Below are 24,870 nucleotides of genomic sequence, written 5' to 3'. Positions count from 1 at the left end.
ATTCCTTCATGTAGGCTATGTGAATTTGCTTACTAATAAGTCACCTTGGCTGAATCTTCATTATTTCTGATAAACAAATTAGTGCTGTTATTAGAGGAAGCTTTTTCCATTTAAGATATATTGCAAAGTTCAAGAACCTTCTTTCAAGCAAAGATTTAGAATTGCATGCATTTATAACATCTCAATTAGACTCAATTATTGCAACTCTCTTTATTGTGGCTTCATTATCTCGATTACAAATTGTTCAAAATACAGCTGCAAGACTGGGTCTAGAAACAGGGATCATATTGCTCCTGTTTTGGCATCCCTTCACTGGCTTCCCATTAAGTTTAAGATCCTTATGTTTGTTTATAAGGCATTGTCTGATCATTTTTAAATCTACTCTCTGAAAACACATTTTTATTCTTTAGCTTTTGGAAACTTGTAAATTTTTGTTGTTTTTTATAGTGTAGTCCTGCTATGCACTATGTACAGCACTTTGGATCATTTATTGTTTTAAAAGTGCTTTATAAATAAAGGTTGTTGTTGTTACAGCAGGATGTTTGATGTCTCTAATATACAATTCAGCCAATGGGTGGACAGATTCTCAGAAGACTTAATTTCTGTGGGAAATGACTGTTAAAACCACAACAGACAAAACAGATGTCTCATTTACAAAAGACAAACACATTATCCACTATTTGCATAATGTGTATTTACTCTATTGAAGGCATAAGTTAATGCTTGAAAAAATGTAAATGCTGTCATCATTTACTCGACCTCAAGCCGTTCCAAACCTGTCAGAGTTTCTTTCTTCTGTTGAACACAAAAGAGGAGATTTGGTCTGATACGACATTCTTCAAAATATCTTTTTTTGTGTTCAACAGAAGAAAAGAAACTCATACAGGTTTGGAACAACATGAGGGTGAGTAACGTTAAACGATGACAGCATTTTAATTCTATCCCTTTAAAAAGTTACCTACTAAGATACTTCAATAAACCTGAGATATTGTCCTCATTAGAACAAGGCTAAAACTAATAGCTTTAAATTCCTCTTTTATGTGTCATTATGGGTGGATAAGTATCAGCTCACTTGTCAGCTCACACATCTCTCGTGGGTGGTTGGTTGTTACCTTTACAGTCGGGGTTACGCATCGCCTCATGTCTCTGTGGGCCTAAATTTGAGCATTTTGAATTGAACACCAGGGATATGAGTTTTGGGGAGGAATATGAATGAAGCCTCAATTTAGTTTAATTCTAAATACAAATAAATGTACTTCGTTTTCGTAACAATAGGTCAAAGTTTTTGAATGGTAACGTTATTGAATTGAAAAATAGTCTCACCTTTTTTCCGTTGGATGTTATGCTGAGGCTCACGAGATTTAAAACACGTACCTGTACATTAAGGTACTCAATGTATGTATTTATTGGTAAAAATTCCTTATTACTTAGTTCTAACTCTTAACAATTAAGAAAAGATGGCAAAGAAATAAAGTAGGTTTCACACAACAAAAGCCTCCGTGTGTCACATGACCATGCGCGTGGCCGTGATTGACTAGTGCGTCCCTCTTTCTGCTGTCATACCTATTTTTTTTAACAGTCTATGTGTTAGACACGCTCATCTTTCCAGATTATAGATGATGTATTTAAAACCGTGAAACCCAAGCTCGTTTGGAAATCAAGGTAAAGGGTTATATTTTGTTGTTGTTGTCGTATGTTTACATCTGATTAAGTCGGCTGCAAGCAACACTTGATACTATGATATATGATAGAGTATCGTAGATTATTATTGTTGTTTTGTTGGTCATCACCTGAATTTAAGATATCGATATGAATTTGTTTATTGTACGAGTTTTTTATTTTTTTATTTTATTTTTTACGGTATATGTCTTAAATGTTTTGTTTTGCTACACCCGAGGTACTGTCGCAGCGTTGTGTGTTTCCATGGTGACGGTGCGTGGACGCGCATTCTTGCCTTGCACTGAATGATCTGACTCCGGTTTATAAACAGTTGAACACGTGTTTGCGGGGTGCATATACAATTACAGTTAAATTAAAGTAATACAATTTTAAATATTGAAAACTAGTCTTACAGGACAACAAACCACTGTGAAGACTGAGGTAAAATGAGAATGTCAGATTTCTGGGACAGCTAAATCTTTATATTTCAAAGAGGCAGTGAATTTTTATTTCAAATATAAATGCTCCTCTTCCTTTTATCATAGTTATGCATATTTCCAACCACATTTGGTTATAGAATAGTGGTCAAGGTCTCAGGCTTTTGATACTGGTACACATCCCTATGTCTGGGATGGAGCTCCAGCAGGACAAAAGTGAGCATGTCCACATGAGTCATGGCCTCAGGAGACAGACAAGTGCTGAGATAGTGTCAGAGGCCCGTCGCTCTCTCAGAACTCTTGCCACACAGCGACCTTTCACACCTCAGGAGAAGCATAGGAAGCTCTTTGGGGAATCCTCTTCTCGTGCACATGATGGACGACCACCATCTGCATTCAGGTAAAACAACATCAGAGATAAAAAGCTTATTTGTTTATCACTTGTTTGACTGGTATTTAATGCTTATTATAATATTTTTATTTTTTCTATGTTTTTAGTAGCCATTTGAAAATTAGACAAAAGTTCATAGTTGATGTGAGAAAGAACTACAATCCCATGAAGCGATTAATAAATATAAAATTACTGATTATTATTATTTTTTTTGTGCAGAATGATGGGTAATGAAGCTTTTTAGTCTTTGAGTTTATAAATTATTGATAAAAAACTATTCTCCTATGGAGAAAATTAATGTTTTTTTTATTTTATTTTTTACTTCCAGATCCCGACTGTTGCACTATGAAGTACTTGAATTATAATATTAACCGTTTGCTTATTCACATGACTAGTAAGCTGGTTTTAATCGCCTTCACAAATTTCTTTTCCAGTCTTCAAGGCCGCCATTTTGAAGTTCCTGACTCCAGGCCTGGCTCTGGAACTCGTCTCAGCCCACTGGAACATGTAAGAGCCTTTTCAAAATTTTGTCTGACTAAAAACAGGGAATGATAATAATTGAGAAAAAGAGTTCTGTCATTCCTAGAAACCCAGGCTGTCTGTGTCCCTGGATGAGTGCGGTGACAATGAAGCAACTCTCCCCAAACCCCCAGCTGAACGAGGGAATACCAGGACTGGATCAGGAGGTTCTCGTGCCAGACTGCTTAGAGCAGCATCCACCCACCGACTGCCCTTCATGACACCACACACAAAGAGTAAGAAAATAAATAAAAGTGTTTTTATTCATCTATATTTCTATTTTTTCTATTTTTAATTTATTTTCACAGGGATACTTCATCTTTCAAAAAATAAAGTGCTATAGAGTATTAGTGCTTATTCGCCTGTCAGGCATATTGATAACCCTCTTTAACATTATGACAATCTGCTAGCTGTTAAAGTGTTTCACACCAAATCGAAAAGAATAGACTATTCCAAAAATCTGATATAGATCAGTTTACAATATCCCTAGGATGTTACTCTGCCATCGTGCCATGTATGCCTTGAGTTTGCTTGTTTTGAGAAAACAAAATGTGTGTGTTTGTCCTGTCAAACTGCATGGAAGTAATCATTAAGATTAAAGAAAATGTTGACTGTTTTTGACTGTTTTGACCGTTTAAAGTTGTATTATTGTGTGCCTGTTCAGATATGTCTCAAAAGGCAAGGATCGAAGTAGACCAACCAGATGACAGAGAAAAGCTACATTTTGCTGATGTCACAGAGCATAAAACAAAATCGTCCTCCGAAACTGACCTGCACACACTTATCAAACACAGGTATGCTTTTTGAGCATACTTACTTGAAGGTTACAGATCAATTTAATTTACTCTTTTTACTGTACATTCAGAGGTTTGAAATCAGCTTTGGGCCTCCACTGTCAATACACCATCAAATTCACTCAGTAAATCGATTTTTGCTCTGTTCCTAATAACAGCAATAAACCATTTTTATGTGCTATTGACTCACAGGACACCCTGTTCAGAGAGAGTGAACTTGTTTGTTCAGTAGATCCCAGCGGCATTAATCCTTTCATTACCAATGTTTTTATAACCTGAGTTTGATATCCTCTTTTGTGCACATCTTCCATTACATGCAACAGAATTGTGTAATCTATCAGGAAGATCACGTTAAAAGGTTCACTTATTCAGATCCAAGCTCTCTCATTAATACATTGCCTAGAATGGGCACTTATGAAAATCGTAATGCATTGCATCCAATTTGGATGCATTTACAGACACTCTGGACTTTAATAGTAAGTTAAAGTCAAGCGACAAGCCTCTCTCTCCTTTCTCTACCGTATCCTTGTTATAGTTGCTAATGGAGCGATATTAGATCACGCAGGCCGTTTGTGGCTGGCAGGCTGACTGGTCTGTTGACCACCAGTACAGTCTCATTTGAGATTCACACGATGAGATCACGTCTCGGCCGAGGCATCCCATCAACAAAGAGGCATTATCGAGACAGTCCAAAGCCCAAACATGATCAATGCCTCAAAAATGCCTCGCCATACCATCATTTATTAAAAATCCTTAGGAAATACCCATGCCACATATGATAAAGATGAAAGATTACAATATAGTTCACTATAGAAGTATGTGAATTTTAGGCAGTACAAGTATATGAGGCATTGTAAGTTTAATCCACTAATGATAGCGCAGACTAAAACAGTGTTAATGTTATCTTGATTTCTGAGATAAAATTCACAGTGACAGTGTATGACTAACTCTGAAACGATCACATGAACATGTGGTTTCCTGTGTCTTGCAGTAGCCCTCACATACACACATGATTTAATGAACATTTACACATGCACATTTTGAACGTTATCTATTTTTCACCAGTAACTGGTTTTGACACTGCTCACAGTAAAAGATAAAATCAAAAAATTAGGCAATAAAATTCTGCATCAGGATATCACAACAGTGACCTCTTGTGTCTGTAAGGAAAATAGGAGTATTCCATGAAATTGTATTAAAAAGTATTGAGATGTAACTTATGCTGAGGCTTGAGATGTATTTAAAAAGTACCCACTGAACATACTTGTATTTAGGTTGGTACATATTTAGCATTTATATCCTCACAAGTGTTTTTAAAAGACTTTGTTGTTCATCTAACCACCGTTTCAAACACAATTTTTGTCTGGTTTGCATGTACATTATGTTCACTGTATGTTTGTGATTAGCAGGATCCCGCAAACTGATGTATCCACTGAAAGAGAATCAAAACCAGGTATATTGCTATTTCTGTACTGTGTATATATACTTAAAATCACTAACACGTGATCAACAAAGCAAAGTTCTCACAATCTTGTAAATCTTGCTCCTGACACAATCTTGCCAGTGGTCACAAACATCTGATCGGATTGGAAACCTTAACCACTTTTGCTGCAGAAGTTTCTCAAGGTTCTTTATACAGATGCTTGCTGATCATTTTATCTGTTCTTTTTGCAACCCACTGCTTCCTGCAGCTCGTCCACAATGCAAATGCTCACAGACGCTTTTGAACAGAACAGACACTAATGAAAAGACATGTGGGCGTGAAGCTCTGACCTTTTCATGCTATGTTGAACACTCTTACATCCATATGCTTTAAGAACTGCTGGGGTGAACTGTCTGAATTTCCCTTCCAGGATCAATAAAGTACATCTACCTGTCTATTTAAATATTTATCTGACTGTCTGTCTGTCTAAAACCCACATGTATTTCTGCTGTAGAAGCCAGGCTTGGGTATGGAGACACTTGTGATGACAACATGGACGAATCTGTTTTCTGGAACACTAAGGTCCTTCCTGTCCTTCAAGAATTTGAGTCCTTTGCCCCAGGTGATGATAAAATAACTCTTATATGTGCTTAATACAGTCAAGTAATGATATGATAACCTTAAAGAGCAAAGGGCCACGTTCTGTTGTGCTGTTCATCATCAGACCAACCATTTCAAAATGACTAGTTTCTTAGCAGTGGTTTTACTTTTTAATTGAAGTGTAATGCATGTATGTTTAATTGAATGTGTAAATTTAGGGTAGGAAAAACCTGAATGCCATTTTAACAGCTTCAAAAACATGTAGCATTCAGATTGATACCTGATGGCTTTTCATCCGAGTACAGATTTTTAACAGTTCACAAAAGTTTTTCCCCCCTATTACTGACTTTAAATTTAGAAAGATAATCCTAATTCTGTGGTTTTTGGATTGTCCTTATGCAGTGTTGTAGTACTCGAGACTCGGACTCGGTCTCGAGACCATATTTTAATGGTCTTGGTCTTGTCATGGACTTGTGTCCATTTGGACTCGGAATTGACTCGTACTCGAACATTTTTTTTTTTAGGACTCGGAATTATTCCCGAGTCCACTCGAGTTCAATTAAAAATATTTTTCATGATTATTAATGTATGTTAATAAAATATTTCTTTAAATTGATTGACACGCCCAGTGATTGGTGATTTTCTAGTGCGCAACTGCGCATGACAAATTGTAATTACTTTTAACACCACCTACTATGTGGCCTTTTTACCCTAAACTGATCATATTTTTTTAAACTCTAAGTAAATTCAGTAAAATAAAAAAAAAGGATTTCTCTAAGTAAATAAAAGTAAATTAGGTAATCAACCCTCACTGGTCTCGGTCTCGACTCGGACTCGACCGTCTCTGGTCTCGGACTCGACTCGGACTCGACTCTCTATGGACTCGGACTCGACTCGGACTCGACTCTCTATGGACTCGGTCTTGACTCGGACTCGACTCTCTCTGGTCTCGGTGTCGACTCGGACTCGAGTGAGGTGGTCTCGAATACAACACTGTGCTTATGCAAGTTCGTACTAAGGAGCTGCAGTTCAGCACTTGAATGTGTCCCAGAGTGAAAGCAAACTGCAGGGAGAAAGAAAACACAATATCTGAATGCAGACTGCAGAGGAATAAAAACAAAGCTTGTGTTGAGCTTGGCATGGTATAAGCTTTTAAAGTCAAAGCATGTGGTAGAAAGGAACCTTGAAATGCAATCTAATAGCAGTAAATATTTAAGCACTTTGAAAATTCAATAAAAATTCATTTGAAAGATAAATATCAAATATTTATTGTGCCAAGAGCCTCTCGGTTCATGCATAAAATACCATTCATATTCTCCATGGCATCATCGAAGGGTGCCGTTGGGGAGAATGCCAACCATCTTGGAAACAGATATGAGAAACAACATTTGTTTTAGCAAAAATAGCTTTGGAAAAACGCAGCCCCTGCCTTATCCCCTAAGGGCAAGTTAGATCCAGCAAGTATAAAGCATTGCCAGTGCACAGAATGGTTAAAAAGCATGTAGAAATGAATAAGTATTCTGGATGCAAAGATGAATAGAGAAAAATATTGATTAAAATTGAGCCCAGGAGAACACTCAATTGAAGTCTAATCTAACTTAAAACTTTGACATATTATGTTGTCATGCTCAAAGCCAGTACAGAATGTCAGTAAAGAGCTATTATATACACACTAATGATGCATTGCATACCATACAGGGGGAGGGGGTGGATATGCCCTAAAGGGCCATGTTAACTCTGTCAGTGGGTGTTGACATGTGGGTCACTGAAATGTCAGTAAGCCTACTCAGCTAAGTGAAAGAGTCTGTGTGTCCCACAGACTACTCCTCTTTCCCTGTCCTTCACAAGGACAGTTGAAGGGGGGACAATGCTGCAACTAATACTGTGTGAGACATTCAGTTTGAAATGCGACCATGACACTGTTACATATTTTGTGCACTGGAACATAATACTGATGGGGTTTTGTTTCTTAACCCACACACAAAAAAAACAATCCTTATAGGTGATGGCGTGTCAGATGAGATTGTGGGACAGCTGTGTAACTCATGCAATGGTCTCCATGACGCCCTAGCGGAGAGAGACATGCTGGGAAGGCAGTGTAAAAAGAGGTCCGCCATCCTCAGAACACTCTTCAGACTTATAGATGTGGGATCGGACCGACTTAACTTAACATTAGCTAAACTTATTCTGGCAGTGAGTATATAAACACACACACACACACAAAATATGACCTTTAAACCTTGTTTTTGTTTAAAAATCTGGATATGATTACTATGGTCTGGGTCAAATTTACCCTAATTAGTTTCAATACAAATAAATCTGGTGAAAACGGTACTCCTTTAAACCATTTATACTTCTCGCACATTACAAAAAATAAACATGAAAAAGAACATATATTAAAACTGTATTTAAAATTTTTCTTTTTAATTTAACTCATTTTTCATTGTGGGTTCGCATTCCACCGAACTGAAAACTGAGCTTACATACAAAAATGTATTCAATGCAGTGTAAGTTTCTTCATATAAATGCATTTGCCAAATACATATATGGAAAAACAAATGCCTTCAGAGGGTAGCTGAGAAACTGACAAATACATAAAAAATATATATATGAAGAGTTCAGATGCAAAAGCCTCTAAGTGCCATTTGAAATTTTCTTCTAGAATGATCATTTTTATCAAGCTTGTATATTTAAGTTCAGTGATTTCACTTAAATGGCAATGATGATTACCTATTAATTGTTATTTAAGTGAAATTACTGAACTTAAATATACAAGTTTGATAAAAAATCATCATTCAAGAAGAAAATTTCAAATGGCATTTAGAGGCTTTTGCATCTGAACTCTTCATATATATGTTGGTTCTGTGCAGCTGTCTTAAACATCATAATCTTTTACAAGGTCTGAAACATCTGAAATTTGAAATAATTTACTGTTGTCTATATTACAAGCTCAATGTGAGTGGAAACAACTTGCTGAACATCTGCAAACTCATCTTCAAAATCAGCCGGAATGCTAGTAACGACGTCATGTTCCTCACCGACTCCATCCTAGGTTAGACCTGATTATTGTATAACTCACCTAAACTCTCTAAGCTCAATAACTCTCTAACTTCAGCCCATTGTTTGTATGTGTTTCCTCACAGACTCCCTTCTGTGTCAGCTACAGTGTGAGGATGTGTGGAGTAAAGGTGAGGCCGTGCTGTACTGTGTCGGCTCACTGAAGCTCCTCTCAGGAAACAGTGCCATCTCCAGTCTGCTGCTGGCTAAAGACTTCATCGGCACACTGCTACAGCTGTCAAAGAGACTGATGCATGGCCCATTTACAATTTCAGCTAATTTAACTACACAGAGGTCAGAGGGAGAAGGCCAGCGTATCATCGCAGGACACATACTGGTACAGGTGGGTGGTCTTTGGGCAGGTGTCAAAGTTATTTTATTGTCATCTCTAACCCTGTTTTTAATGTGCCAATCATATTCGCAATCACACACATACCCATATACACTAAAACAAAGCAGAAACAAAGCAAACTGGCAACCCATAAATGAACTGAAACATTTTTCTGGATCAAATGTGACATCTAAAAAGGAGATAGTTCACCCAAAAATTGCCTTTATGGCTTTCTTTCATCTGTGGAAGACAAGAGAAGATATTTTAAAGAGGAACGGTTTTGGTTACCATTGTCTTTCATTGTATGGACCAAAAAACTCTTGAGACATTTCTCAAAATATCTCGGAAATAAAGTTTTAAAATAACTTGAAGGTGAATAAATAATTGCAGAATTTGAATTTTTAGGTGAACTTTCCCTTTAAAAAACACAGAGAGACTTTTCTGTGATGTATTTTGTTGTCTCAAAAACATGATCCGTGTGCTCCCCCAACAGTATGTGCTGGAATAGTGCTTTGTGCAACAGACATACATCGCCATAGATACTCAAATAGGTTTGCATTGCAAACATGGTAAATCTGTGTCTTTAAGACTTTAAAACCAGAGGAATAGAATATGCTTAAACCCCACCCTGACGTTTCTCAGAACTCTGCTCTGGGAGCGAAACGGAAAACAAAATGTGAGGGCTTCACAAGGGTGGGGTTGCATAGGGTCGAAAAAAGGGCAGATTTTAATGTCCTTTTCCTCTGCTTTTGTCTGGGAGGATACCCTTTTTCCACTTCCCCGTGTCCATATTTTACTTTATACTCCTCCAGCACAAAGTACGTTTCACAGGGAATTATTTAACTCTGCCCAAACAAACTTCCTGAACTTGGCACGCATGGTTTGATTTTCAGTGGCAATTGCCGTGCCACTCATTAGCATTTTGGCAGACGGAAATGAGGGTTTTTATATAAGTGCAGCCCTATGGGCCAAGCAGCTCTATAGCAGGCACCCTCCATGTACCCCAATCAGTGTCCTAAGCTCTTGATGGAGAGATTTATGAGGCCACTTTTCAAGGCCTTCTGTTATTTCTTCTTGATTATAAGTGCTTCCTCTTTTATATGCATCTCTGCCAATTAGGCAATAATAAGCTCAAGGGCACACCTGCTGCACAGTCAGTTACCAAACACACAGTCTTGACCTCTTCACCCTTTCTAGGTCACTGCAGCTTTGAGAAATATAGCTGACCAGTCTGAGTCTCGGCCTTCCTTCCTGTCCAACAAGGCATTCTTTACTCTTTGCTTGATTCTGGAGAACCATCGTAATGACCTCGACATCTGCATTAATGTGGCCCGAATATTCAGGTGAGGATCGAAGCAAGTGTTTGGAGCCGTGGTTCTCAGCCTTTTTGAATCCAAGGCTCCCTTTGGTAAAGTTATCTTTTTATCTACCTGATAAAATATGGTAATGCTTGGCATAACTAGAAAACTTGAATCTATATTTATTATACACATGAATTTTATTCATTTAACTTAAAATACTTTAATACCAGGTCTAGAAATAATATATTTAAAATTAGACTATGTATGTATATATATATAGGTTTATCAAGACTGTGGGAACCCTAGTTCTTCTTCTTCTTCAAAAAAAAGTTTCATTTTTAGTAGTATCTTAGATTTTGAGTAACGTAGTTAAGTCATTTAATGTTCATCTTGAGGCCCGGGTCCCCTGGTTGAGAACCACTGGTTTAGTGTTTTATAATGCACTGCCATATAAATACATTTTAATATCCACCAGGTGAGAGAAGTTCTAGTTAGGTTTATTTGAAGCTTTCTGAGTAGTGTTGATAAAGTTGTGCCATGTGATGTGTGAGAATATGTTTGTGTGTGCTGTCTCCAGCAAGCTGTCCACCTACACTGAATGCTGTCATGCACTAGCTGAGACGCCACACTGCTGCAGCCTATTTTTGGACCTTCTAGGCAAACACAGCAGGAAACAGGTGAGTTTGGATCAAGTACATGTCTACGCACGCTTTGACTTAAACTGAAACAAGCACACAGATGTAAGCATATAGGCTGCATGTTCCCCTTTCTGCTCTCAAGTGAAACTTGAGCAATGGTCTATGAAGGAGTTTGTGTTTTTCTGCTGGTTTTATTTCGGTACAGATAGTTCAGATGTTGTACTCTCTCTTTCCTTCTGGCACTGAGTGTAATGAGATCATGTGCTCCTCATCTCATGAAGAATAAACACGGTTCACACTACGTGCTAGCTAGGGATCATAAACTAGAGTCTCACACTGTTTATCAAATAGGGACAAACTGTCCACTAGACTACTGGCAGAAGTCTCTTTCTGCACTCCACTTGTTGTATTTTCTAAATGAAAACAGAAAGGAGAGGGAAAAAAACAGCTTAAAATGTCTGATAGAATAGTTCCCCAAAGGCTACTGGATTCGCAAGAAATATTTGTGTGGGTTAAAGTGGATCAACCATGAAACTAAACACTATGCCTGTTAGTTTGTTTAAGTATTTAATGAAAATTAGTCTCATGAGTTTTTCATAGTTAGACCTAGTTAGATTAAAGCAGCGTTCTGTTATTTTTTAAATTTTGCTCTCACTTTTACAAGTCAGCGTCTTTATAGTAACGTTAGCCTATTGGCTACTGTTTTTCATAATGGACATGCTAATACAATTCAATGTTTGTTGGTAGATAATAGCCATGTCGTCAATATTATAATATCAAGCTACCATCTGACGAACTTCACATTTGGTTTTACTTGCTGCTTCAGCCATGACAACATACAGAGGTAAAAAAAAAAAACGTTTGTTGGGCTCTCGCTTCGGAATTTGAGGAAGTGGGGGAAGTGATGTATGCCGTAAAGCAGTCGAATTTTGTAGTTCTTTTTGTGCTCGGGTTCCTACCCGCTCCCCGAAGTTACAGAGTGCCAGTAAAAGCGATACAGACACTGTCAGGCCTATTGTAAGTCGATGTACCATCTCAAGGGTTTTGGAAAAATATTATAAAGGTTGAAAAAACGACATATAGTGCTGCTTTCATTTTCTGAAACAGCTTAAGAATGCACTGGATATACAACATGGGACTCAATGAAAATATGCAATGATGAAATAATTGCATAGTTATAGTTAACTATACAATTATTAATATTTATATTAGTTATAGTTCCCCAAATATTACCGTGCACATTTTAGATATGTATGCCACTTACAGATCTGCAGTTCTGGTGTTTGCATTCATATTGTATGAATGCAGTTTTTTTTTCTTATGGGTGACATTTCACTTTAACAAAATAATAATTAAAAACAAATATATATATATATATATATATATTATTTATTTATTTATTTATTTTTTCACAATGCAATTCTCCTATTACTTTACTTTTGTTAAACATCCCTTTTTGGCTTGATTTATAAATAAATACATATTTATTTTAAAATATATTTATAAGAAATATATCAAATATAAATTATAAATAAAATGCACTGTGTCCATGCCTTCCAGGTGTTCCTGGAATGTATTTTGTTGACCCTGGAACAACATCCCTGTCTGAAAATGTAATCCTAACCCTTTCCCTATCCCTAAACCTTACCCTGCCCATAAGTTATCCCTAAATTTAGAGGGAAATGATAGGTTGATTGTAAGCCTAAACTTGACATGAACTGTAAACTTGTCCCTCAAATCTGATTGGTTGATTGGAATGTTGTTCCAGGATCAACAAAATATGTTGATCCAGGAACAAGTTGTACTTGGCGAAATCAGGTTCACCACATAGATGTTATTTATATAATGTAATTTATTACGCGTTAACACTTTAACTTACAACTACCTACTAAACACACTTGTCCTCTTTTCTTATGTGCAGGATTTAGTAGTGCGTATCCTGTTCACGCTAGGAAACCTGACATCCAAGAGCAATGAAGCCAGAGAGAGAGTTTATGAAGAGGAAGGAGGGATAGATGTCCTCTTAGATCTTTTCCAGTCCTACCAGGAAACACTATCGTCATCTGAACAATGTCATGCCCCTGAGAAAGAGGACATCCTGGTCAAACTGATCAGACTGCTGGCCAACCTGGCCATCCATCCCACCGTGGGCACGGCACTAGCTGCCAACACACTGTGTGTGCAGCTGCTACTGGAACTACTGGGTAAAAAACATAATCATGTCATATACAGACCCAACCTTTTGAGCACTTGTTTAGTTCACTGAAACAACATGCAGGTCCCAGGCACTCAATGAACGGATGAGGAGAAGGTGATGATTAAAAAGCCTTTATTAGAACTGGCTTATTTCATAATAAAAAAGTATCAAGCCAACATGTTTCGACCAACAGATGGTCTTCTTCAGGGCCAAGTAACACGCACAATGAGAATGAATGAACACGCACAAACGTCATTCTCATTGTGCGTGTTACTTGGCACTGAAGAAGACCATCTGTTGGTCGAAACATGTTGTCTTGATACTTTTTTATTATGAAATAAGCCAGTTCTAATAAAGGCTTTTATTATGAAATAAGCCAGTTCTAATAAAGGCTTTTTAATCATCACCTTCTCCTTATCCGTTCATTGAGTGCCTGGGACCTGCATGTTGTTTCAGTGGATCCTTTCCCTATCCCAAGAGCACCTATCACTGATTAACTTCACCTGAGCGCCTGGTTGAATCTCTTCATACTTGTTTAGTTCACTTCTACATTCTACTACCGTTCAACAAAAGTCATTTTTAGGAAAATCCCACACGGAAACGTACTGGGCAAGGCACATCTCTATTTGTCATCCCTACTTCATGCCGCTCATAACACCTATCACACAAGATCAAGTAATTTGATTAAATTTAGTATCCCCCCTACTTCTACTACCTTTGGACATAATGCCTTCCGCTTTGCATCAGTACACGACTGGAACATACTACAAAATACCCTGAAACTTACATCTCTGATCCCAATCTCCACCTTTAAGCAATAACTCGAAAATTACATAGTTGACTCTTGTTCCTGCTGACAATCATGAACCATATTTACACACTTATTTAAGCACTCTATTCGTTTTCTTTTTCCTCTTTGTTGTCTTTTTTATTTTTATTTAGCTGCTTGTTCTAAGTGTTATGTGTTTGACTATGTACAGCTGTACATTATGTTCTTATTTTTTCCTGTAGCCTCTTGGCCAGGTCATGTTTGTAAATGAGAAGTGGTTCTCAAACATTTTACCTGGATAAATAAAGGTTAAAAAAAAAAAAAAAACTTTACAGATGCTGTAGTCTATTCACTCATGCATTTCAATGCGGTTGTCACTCTCAAAGCATTTTACGTGTGACCAATGTTTATCAGAAGCGATTCACGTTTCAGACTAAGTTTAGTTCCTCGAACTTGACTGAATGTGCAAGTTGGTTGCTCTGCACTGTGCAAATCACACGATGTTCTCTCTATGTCAGTTACTGGCACAGACCCTCCAATGACGAGAACAGCCACACTGTAAACTGTTTGTTTTTCTTATGCATAGCTTTATATTTGAGCGGCCTTGTGTTTTCAGAGTTGCAGTGTGGTTTTTATGGTGATGGATGCAAGCTCCTTTTTGGTTCTGCATGAGGAAGTTTCAGAAGCAGGCATGCTAGGGTGAAAAGGTGGTTGTGTGTTTCCTTTTTGAAATAGAGAGGGAGATTTTTGTCCTGTGGAAATATTTGTCCTGTATCGTTTTTAGAATGTGAGAAAATAAAATGAAACCTTTCTGCTAGATTCCTACAGACATGACGGTTAGAGGATGCCGTCGTTTTTTAGTAACAGAGATGTGGACAGTTAGAGAGGAAATGGGTGGGAGATATATTCATCCTCGCTTATCTACCTTATGTCTGCTACATTAAAATGACATCCTGTTATGATGAAAATAAAAATCGAGAAGGAAAAAGAAACTGAGAAATCAAGGGTGACAATGACAGAGCATTCGCCACAACAAAAGGTGTTTCGAAACTAAACTCACGCTTTGCAGCGTGACGCACAAACACTGACAGAGCAAACCGCACTTTCAACGAGAAATACAGGATCTTACTACAGTCATATATGCGCTTTTTCAGATTCTGACTACCTCAAATTTGGATTTATCACGAAGTACTCAGCCTGAAATTTACACGAATGGTTTTGAAACTTCTCGAGGGGGAAGTGATACCTGATTAGCACTGATATGATCTTCAATACCGAGAAGTAAACCGTCTGGCAGCTGCTATATAGCTTATTGTATCTTGCCTAGTCCGGTAAATGTGTAAAAGTATTTTCAATAAATGAATGAACCTGCTTTAAATAGTCTTATGACTTTGGTCAAAACAAAAAGTGAATCATTTCACACATATGGAACGTGAATACTGGCACATTTGTTTCCCATATACGTAAAAGTGCCAGGACAGTGGGATGGAAATAAAATGGTTTAGTTACTGTCTGTTTTTGTTCTGCCAACTAAGATGAAGCCACAACAAAAACCGCTGGAACACCAAGCCATTTGTTTTTGAACGAATTGGTTGAATGATTCAATGACTCATTCATAAAGACAGTAACTTGTTTTGTTCCTGATTGAACAAATCATTTACATTTATGATTCAATGCCATAAAGTCAGTAATTTTTCACCACCTACTCTGATAATAATGTATCCTGTTGATATTGGTCACAAACTAAGAGAAGCAAATTGATTTGACGAACAATCTTGTCTAAATACATTAAAAATAAACCCCCACAAAAAAATCAAAGTGAATTCATGCATCACATTTTAATGTGCAGTATGGAAATTGAATTTTTTTTTAATATTATGTAAATTTTTAAATAATTTTGTTTTGTTTTTATTGTTATTGTTGAAAAAAAAAGAAAAATACACAAAAATGAAAAATACTGCCCTGTCAACTAACTGCAATAAAATAAGTAAGTTTTTATTTCAGTTAACATTTAATTTATTTCAAATTAATTAGATTTGCTAGATTTAACAGTGTTATTAAATTCTTAGTGTTTTAAAGAGTAGCTTTAATAGCTTAGATGATGGCAAATGCAATAAAAAAGGGAAGGAAATTAACATGGATAATAAATGATCCATCATAATCATAATGGTGCATCTCTATTCTGTTAAATGTGCCATTCTAAATAGATGGCATATAACTGATCAAGTTTTCTGTTTCCTTTGCTCTTGTTTCGTCTCTCAGGGTGCAGGTGTGTGAAGAAGAGTGAAGAGTTAGTGATTAATGCTGTGGCCACCATCAACAACCTGTCTTACTATCAGGGTGAAAGCTCTGTGGTCCGTTCCCAGCACACACAGATCTCACAGTGTAAGATGCGTGTGTGTGTGTGTGTGTGTGAAGACACCCTGAATGTTGCATCTGTCTTTGTCCTTCAGTGATTTCCCCCTCCTGTCTGTCCTTCTGCCATTGCAGTGCTACTAAAGCTCCTGCTGAGCTCCAGTATGGATGCTGTTTTGGAGGCCACGCGTGTTTTTGGAAATCTGTCGCAGATCAGAGAAGTGAGACACTTCATCATGCAGCACAAAGGTTTGAGACGTTCTTTCTACTAGTTTGCCTGTCTCAGATCTCCCAGAGGCTGACGTTGTACTGATGTTTTCATGTGTCAGTGGAACAGTTTGTGGTAACCCTTCTGGACTCCAAGACCCCTGATGTGTGTTTCTCTGCATGTGGAGTTCTCATCAACTTATCTGCAGACCCAGACAACAGGGCCGCACTGAGGGTCGAGGGAACCATTCTGAAGTAACTTGCCTTTCTCTTCAGTGTGCTTTTTTTTTTTTTTTTACTGTACGGTATATTGTTTAAGTACTGTGCTTTCTCTGACTCTTCCTACTGCAGGCTTATTGACTGTTTACGTGATTTCGGGCCTCGGGACTGGCATCTGGCCGCTGTGCTGTGTCAGACTCTGTGGAACTTCTCTTTAGATGGAGAGCTGCAACACTCTCAAAAGCTGCTGGAGATCTTACAGCTCTACACAGGTGCATATAAACACAATCACTAGAACTGGAATATATCATAGTATATGAAGCAAAAATTGCATAAAGCAATACAAAGAAAACTACTGGGTTCCCACGGGTCCTTGAAGTTTATGAAGTTTTTGAAACTAACCTTATATAGATAAACGACCTTGAAAGTGCTTGAATTTATTTTGTGCAAAACATTTTCCGGAAAAAATACATATTATTCCCTCCGGTCCGCTAATGTGTTATTTCGCCAACACTTTGTGGCCTATGCATACTAGCTTTCTTCATTTACGTTGGTTAGTACGCACATTTACACGTTACATTGTTGTTTACTGCGTGAGGTACTTTGTGTTGTACGTTGCCATGACGTTCACACGCACACAAAGTCCCACATTAAATGGATAGTTCACTTACCTCAAGGGTATCCAAGATGTAGGTCTTTGTTTCCACAGTATTTTCAATTTTGACATTTTTCGGTCAAACCGGTGTTGTCTGTCAGTCAAATAATGCAGTTTTAGGGGTCCACCTCAAAGAGCATGCACGGAGAAGTCCAAATTAAACATGATTTAATGACTCGTAAATGTAAGTACACATTGACGAAACAAGTGTGAGAAAACGTTTTTTTTACCTCTTGTTAACAGCCGTCGAACTGATCTGAATCAGATGTCCAACTGAACCGAACTGACTGAACCGTCTCCAGACATATCGAAATCGTCTTGCATTACGATTTCCCGTATATCTAAATATGTTAGTGAAAGGTAAAACTTCCGAAATCTCCGTGTAAACAAAGCGTGACGTAGACGCGCGAGAGATCACTTCCAGCGATAGATGAAGATAGATGATGAAAAAACGAAATTATAAAATCCATACACTAGATGGTAGTGTGCATAGTATACTGTAACTGTATAGTATATCATTAGGGACACAAATGAAATGTTTTGTCTTCTGTTTTGCGCAGACAGAGGAGCTTTGCAATGGCCTTCTGATGATGGAGTCAGACAGGTTCAGGAAGCATGCTGGGAGCTGCTCTTTTTGCCTGTTGCTGAGAGGCTAAGACAACGTTTACATATTGAAGACACTACTGGAATCATTCCGTAAACTCCACTGATACAGTATACACATTGAGGGGTGAGACAGTGTGTATATTGAACATATTAGTTGAATGGTAATAAGGAATTTGTCAATTACGACCAACATATTTATTTAATGAAATACATGTCAGATGTTTATTATTCAACCTGATGCTGCTCTATTTACAATAGCTGAAATAGCAGAAAGCAAGTCTATGTGTAAAGAAGGCCACACTGATGTACTGTGCGTGTAAAAATCACTCATGAGCTTCTCAGTGATCTCAAAGACTTTATTAAACAGACACTTCCAGAAAAGTCTGTAAAGAACACCGAGTAGAAACAGTCATACCTTCCTAATACAATCACATCAAACTGATATAATATGGCACTTGCTTCCCTCCTCTTACCCTGATGGTTACACTTTACAGCTAGTCTATACATTAATATTGTTTAAACAGCTGCCATAGAGATGACATGCTTAAAAACCAATGACGAAAACATGATTTTGTGAATTTTATTGGAATTACAATGTGATTTGAACTTTTTCCTATTAATGTTCAGTGTGTAAAGTCTAAAGCAATTTAACTGACAATCACTAAAGGATTTTTTTTTAGAAAAGAGCAGGGTATTTCATTGTTTTCAAGACTTCTCACATTATTATTTGAAAATGAGCAACAACTACCATATGGTGATTTCCACACAACGATCCTTTACTGGCACTGAATGGCCACCATCCTCACAGCCACAGATAAAACAGGGAAATTACCAGCAACATAAGGGGACATTTCATTATTTATGCAAACAGGGATTGTTCTCAGGTCAACAGTTACTTCCTGTAATCCTCGCAGTGAGAAGATGAATTGCCGCCTTCAAAGTTGTGTGTTTAAATCATTAGTGCACAGCAGGAGATGTTTTTCTATAGGCCTTAGTGTCTCTGTGATGATGTACTGTGCTACAAGGGTCTTTGTAGATGAGTAGATGTTTATGGACATGAAAACATTGATTATGTGACCTAAAAGCTACATCATTGATACTTTAAAGTGTGTTATTTTCTTAATAAGCAAAAACACAAGAATAAGAAGACCTTCAATTCTTGTGGTATGAGGTGTTTAGACTGCTCAAATCATTTTTGTTGCAATTAATACTGAATGACAATGTTTTCTTGGTGTAATGTATCATCGTAATGCGACTTTCTGGGAAGAAAGAAAAAGTTTGATTAAATTACAAATGATACAACCAGTGAAATACCATGTTTTATTTTTTTTTTAATCAAATATTTTCTTATAAAAGGGTCAGTAATTGACATAAGTCTCTCAAGTCTGACTTAAAACCCTCCTCATTTCAATTTCCAATGGAAAAAGTACCATCCCTCTAGTCCTGCCATCATCAGAATGCAGTACTTAACTGGTTTTAGTAAACAAATAAAGACAGCAGAGAATCCACCCCGCTTGAAAAGAAAACACACGCGCACACACACTCGAAACAAAACTGCTTAGTTACACTGATTAAAGTTCTAAGAATGAGAACAAGCATAGTTTAACCCCACAACTGTGAAGTCATGTGGGTTGCCTGGTTCTTAGCGTCTAGATCTGTACAGATTGTAGCCTACGACAGGCAGCCACTTAAGACAAAGTTTTGCTCACCAGACAGCACTTAGTTATTTAAGGATACATAACAGGAGGTATTTGGTTATAATAAACCTCAAAATGAAAAACAACGAAAAGATGACCGTGCATTAAAAGGAAGACAGATAAGGCATGACAACAGGAAGCATGTCACAAAAGGAAGACCTTTTCACTTTGAAAGTCACTAACACAAATAAAAAAAAAAAAGATATAAAAGAGTCATTGAGACAAAATGGCTACATAACAGCTGAAGCTTAAAATTTGTCTTTTTTAAAAAGTGCTTTGATATTTTTAATGCATGAAAACCTAAAAGGAGTCGATGGATTCCCCGCCCATTCACACATTGAATATGTCACGAAAGAGACAACGTGGTGCCTTACAGTAAACTCTAACAAGGGCTCAGGCAGCTATTCATTTTGAATTGCGCTCTCACACTCACAATAACACAATCGTTCCTGGATTAGCTTATACAATTGGGTGATGGTTTGGGTGTCTTTGAGGCCTCTCAGTTGAGAAAAGCAGCATGAACAGACGGCACCTCGGCATCTGCTGCCAGTGCTGCGCATGACTAGGCACGCGTTTATGCAAAATCAGTAATGTTTCTATCTCTAGCCACTGCTGGAAAATAAAATAAAAACAATATAAAACGATATGGAAAAAAACACTAGAAGATAGGCATGTTAGTGCAGTCTATCTGCACCGGTGCTGGAGTTGCTATTTGTGTGTGTGTGTGTGTGTGTGTTTAATCTCATCTCACAAAAAGAAGATATGATTATATGGCATCTTATCGCAGATGCATCTGAAATACTAAAGGAGGTCTGGCCTCCCGAAGCTCGCAGTCTCAGCTTGTCCTCTTGCACACTTGAGGGATTGAGTCTGCTCAGACGGCACCCAGTGGCCAGTTTTGGCACTGCAGGCTGAGCAGCCACACAAGTTCTTCAGCAAGTGGGTTCAGTTGACAACAATCTCCTCGTTGTCTTCCACCGCTGCTCAAGCTTTCTTCTTCTTCCTCAGTTTTCTTTTTCCATTTTTTTTTACATTTATTGAAGTGTCCCACTGTAGCAACATCAACAACAATTAAAAAAAATTAAAAAAGGTAGACAAGAACAGCACTTCATGTCATGTAGCGAGTGATAGCTCTCAGAGCGTAGAGCAGTTCTGCCTGCATGCGCGCTTCCATAAGAAGCAAATTAACGTGGACCTGAAAGACAGAATAAAAGAATCCTTATTAACTAAATCAAATCCATTGAAACAATCCATGTCTGTTCGTTATTGAAGTGCTACGTACTTTCTCAGAGTGCCGAAACTGCCTCCAGAAGCTATCGTACATCCTCTTGGTGATCTTCTCCGGACTGCACACCATGGTTTTGATGTAGACTTTAAAACTGCGGTCTAACAGTTGGTTAATTTCTCCATAATCATAATCATCGTACCTTAAAGGAAATAGACAGAGAGGGAAAGGTACCTCAGCACTTTGACTAAATAATCAGAGAGAAAAAACTCAATAATAATAATAATAATACAAATCTAAATACAATATATATATATATATATATATATATATATATATATAAAGTGCAGTCAAATCAATTAATTGCATCTAACTTAAACAATTGTGTATATATATATGAGTGAGTGTGTATATATATTATTATATTTATATATGTACATTAATCGACATTTGAAGTGGATAAAAGTTATTCTTGAATTTCAAACAATACATATACTGTATGTATACATGCATATATATATATATATATATTATATATATATATATGTCTGTATCAAACTTAATATTTATTCACATATATAAATACAAACTTTGTTAAGTTTGTTAGATACGATTAATCGATTTGACAGCACTGATATATATATATAGTTTGTTAATATAAAACTTGTTTCATGTTTGTCAGTTTATTTTTGTCCACACACACTGTTATTGACATTATATAAATAGAATGGCAATAAACAATAAACTAATTTTTACAGCACAAATGAACATATTCAATGTTGTTACATATTTGTGACACAGTGAGCAGTGGAGAGACTGACCGAATCCCGAACATGCAGTGGATGTAGTTCCAGATTGCCCTACGGAGCATAGAGGTGTCCACACCCTGGTGGGTCGCCATTGTATTGTAAGTTAAATTGTATGCAATCTGGAACTTTTCATCAAGAAGCTGTCCAAAATCCGGATACAGCCGATTCACAAGGGAAAAGCCATGGTCTTCCCAACTGTAGTCCTGTAAAGGGCAGAAAACATACCACTGTTATTTTTAATCCTCCATTTCCTTTGACTCCCAAGCCAACTTGGCTTTATTCTCACCTGCACTCTGAGGGTGGGTACATGTTCTCCTCTCCTGGAGAAGTCTTTGTAGCCGTAACTAGGGTCTTCGAAGTGTCGTGAAACATCCCTTGATGGTACACACTCCTCATCCTCTGTTGACCGAACATGGTGATTTAATACAGGTCATCCTCTCGTTGCATTTTAACATAATAATCATAAATCCGCTTACCAGAGGTGACCTCCAGCATGCTCTCTGTCTTTTCCCTCTCAAAACGAGTGGCCATTTCCTCTTGACTGGCTTCCTCTTCGTCACGGCATTCCTGGAGCTGCTTCATCCTCTCCATCAGCACTTCCACCTCGCCAGACGACTCCGACACCTAAACACACACATACAGGAATCTAGGTCATTACACATTGTATGCACACTGTATGGTAAGGAATTTAAACCTCGCACTCCATGTATTTCACAGATCCCTTTTTCAGAACAAATGGACGGAAGACTTGCACATATCATAAAGGCTCTTAAATCAATTTCTTTGAATTAATTTCCATCAGTCTCACCTGCTGGTTCCCAAACATCTCCTCCAGGGCGCTGTTTCCATTGGCAATGTCACAAACGCAGTAACTGCTGAGCGAGGGTGGCCTGAATGTATGTCCTCCATCTGATTGGATGTCAGGGGTGATGCCGCAACCAAAGGTAAATGAAGCCAGAGCGTGATAGTGTGTGAGTAGCACCACAATGTGGATCAGCTCAGCCAGGGACCAGCTGTGCTCCTCTGCCTTCAGTAGATGCTGTAATTAAAAAAACATCTAGGTTAAAACGTGCTAGGTTCCTAGAAATGTACCCTTGATATGAGGTTTCGAACCAATATCAATATTCTTGATATTGGTTTCGAAATGTGTTTCATTTTCAAGTTTCAATTTAATGACTCATGTCCATGTGGTGAAACCATCAAGTAGAAGGAATAAAAATGTCCTTACACCTTTAATACATGCGTCTTATTTACTGTTTTAGAAAATGTAAATATTTTTTTAAATAGATTTTTAAGTTAAAAGCTTTTCTTTACAAATATCATGAATTATTCATTCATAAATTGTTTGGAGACATGATCACATGATATGACAAATACTACTAATAATAAAATATACAGCAGTGAAGCAATATCGTAAAAAGCAATAATTAAATATTGGTAACATTTTAGATTAGGGTCCGATCCTCACTATTAATTAGTTGCTTATTAGCATGCATATTATTAGGATATTGACTATTAGTACTAATAACGCACATATTAATGCCTTATTCTGCATGACCATATTCTACACTCGTAATCATACCCAATACCTAAATGTACCTTACTAACCATTAATAAGCAGTAATTAGGAGTTTATTGAGGCAAAAGTCATAGATAATAGTCAGTTAATAGTGAGAATTGTACCCTAAGTGTGTAAGTGTGACCAAAATATTACATCCAACTATTTAATACGGCTTCCTTTTTAAGAATTTCATTCTTTTAATTATGACATTGAATCAACCTGACATTTTTGACATTATGCACCACAAAAAAAATATCAAAATGAAAATGTATTCAGAAATGAACTTTCTTTTAATTTATTTAATCAATATTCTTTAAATAAATTAACATGCTCATCATACAAGAGGTCCATTCAAATCACTGTATGTATGTATTTTTTTAATAAATTAATACATTTGTACCCACATAAATCATTATGGCAACTCTGTTAAAGCTAATTAACTTCCTATCTACTGATACCAACCTGACCTAATATTTCAGAGCATTATAAAACTTCTCTGCGGTCATTAAAGTTGTATAACAGCTGTGGGCGAGTGCCAATGGGTGACTGTGGCATTGAAGTCATACCTCGATGTGTTCTTTGGTGAGCAGCCAAGGGCGGTGGGCCAGGATCTTATTGAGCTCCTCAAGAGCCTGCAGCTTCTGTGGAGCTTCTCCCAGACCATTCAACCACTTGGGATCACCCCCAACCTGCAGGAAGTCATTGACGTGCAGGTTGACCAGATATGTGCATTGGTGTCTGGCGGCAGCCTGTTGATCACAAACATGCTTTTAGAAGAATCTGCCACTGTGGATTTTGGAGCTGCAAACAAAATAATAGTCTGCCATCTCACCATTATCCCTATATAATGTCTGCAGTGCAGAGACAAGGGACCGTCAATCTGAAGCAGGTAATGCTGTGTCTTAAGAAAGCTCTCCAGATACTGAGGATGGAACCCTATCACCAAGGAGATGTTGTCAAGGCGACCGAGCACTGCAAAGGCGTCTTCAAAAATCGACTGTGTTCTTTCATCCAATTTACTGACTTGAAGTATCTGGGACAACAGGGAAATAAAGATGAGAGGTAAACCTGAGGAATTCAGTGCTGCTGGTAAAACACCTTCACTAGACTTTGATGATAATAAATGCTGTTAATGCACAACTAAAGACAAAAGAGAGGCCAACTTTACAGTCAGCAGGGTCGATGATAACACTAACCTCTTTCTCTGGTATGAATCTACTTGGTCCATTTCCCATCGGTCTGGGGATTCGCACTCCAACATCCTAAAAAAGATCAAAACCAATAACATGATTACCTGATTGACATATACTTGGCATAAAACTACAATTATATCAAAGAAATTCTGGCATCATCAGACGCAACATCCTTCCTCGGCTAAAAATATCAATGGTTGGTTCTAGAATTTTTTTCTGGCATTGGC

At 37.5% G+C, this 24,870-nt stretch overlaps 2 protein-coding genes across 4 annotated transcripts in view; one reads left to right on the top strand and one right to left on the bottom strand.

Moving 5' to 3' along the window:
• Positions 1 to 1,544: 1,544 nt before the first annotated feature.
• armc2 (armadillo repeat containing 2) lies at positions 1,545 to 18,539 on the top strand. Of its 2 annotated transcripts, none has more exons than XM_039692619.2 (17): positions 1,545 to 2,496; positions 2,922 to 2,994; positions 3,074 to 3,242; positions 3,671 to 3,800; positions 5,210 to 5,253; positions 5,738 to 5,845; positions 7,826 to 8,016; positions 8,773 to 8,875; positions 8,967 to 9,223; positions 10,409 to 10,554; positions 11,090 to 11,189; positions 13,072 to 13,354; positions 16,379 to 16,501; positions 16,607 to 16,720; positions 16,801 to 16,933; positions 17,030 to 17,169; positions 18,113 to 18,539. In XM_039692619.2, the coding sequence occupies exons 1-17, from the start codon at positions 2,282 to 2,284 to the stop codon at positions 18,250 to 18,252; spliced, it is 2,469 nt and encodes an 822-aa protein (XP_039548553.2). In that variant the 5' UTR covers positions 1,545 to 2,281; the 3' UTR covers positions 18,253 to 18,539. The 2 variants fall into 2 exon arrangements, with proteins under 2 accessions (XP_039548553.2, XP_039548551.2); XM_039692617.2 differs by having other exon boundaries at positions 5,207 to 5,253.
• Positions 18,540 to 20,766: 2,227 nt separating this feature from the next.
• sesn1 (sestrin 1) overlaps positions 20,767 to 24,870 on the bottom strand; it is a 38,080-nt gene continuing 33,976 nt past the window's right edge. For both annotated transcript variants that reach the window (XM_039692625.2, XM_039692626.2), the window contains 9 exons: positions 24,647 to 24,712; positions 24,283 to 24,483; positions 24,017 to 24,199; positions 22,698 to 22,928; positions 22,366 to 22,513; positions 22,176 to 22,288; positions 21,902 to 22,092; positions 21,138 to 21,282; positions 20,767 to 21,050 (listed from right to left, as the gene is read on the bottom strand). In XM_039692625.2, coding sequence (XP_039548559.1) covers positions 20,964 to 21,050; positions 21,138 to 21,282; positions 21,902 to 22,092; positions 22,176 to 22,288; positions 22,366 to 22,513; positions 22,698 to 22,928; positions 24,017 to 24,199; positions 24,283 to 24,483; positions 24,647 to 24,712 — 1,365 coding nt within the window. In that variant the 3' untranslated portion in view covers positions 20,767 to 20,963. The remainder of the gene's footprint in view (positions 21,051 to 21,137; positions 21,283 to 21,901; positions 22,093 to 22,175; positions 22,289 to 22,365; positions 22,514 to 22,697; positions 22,929 to 24,016; positions 24,200 to 24,282; positions 24,484 to 24,646; positions 24,713 to 24,870) is intronic.

This window comes from Pimephales promelas, chromosome 13 (genome assembly GCF_988280905.1).
Source record: "Pimephales promelas chromosome 13, fPimPro1.hap1.1, whole genome shotgun sequence".
In the NCBI taxonomy this organism is placed as follows: Eukaryota; Metazoa; Chordata; class Actinopteri; order Cypriniformes; family Leuciscidae; genus Pimephales; species Pimephales promelas.
The sequence above is the reverse complement of the archived record's forward strand: the minus strand, read 5'-3'. Positions and strand labels throughout refer to the sequence as shown.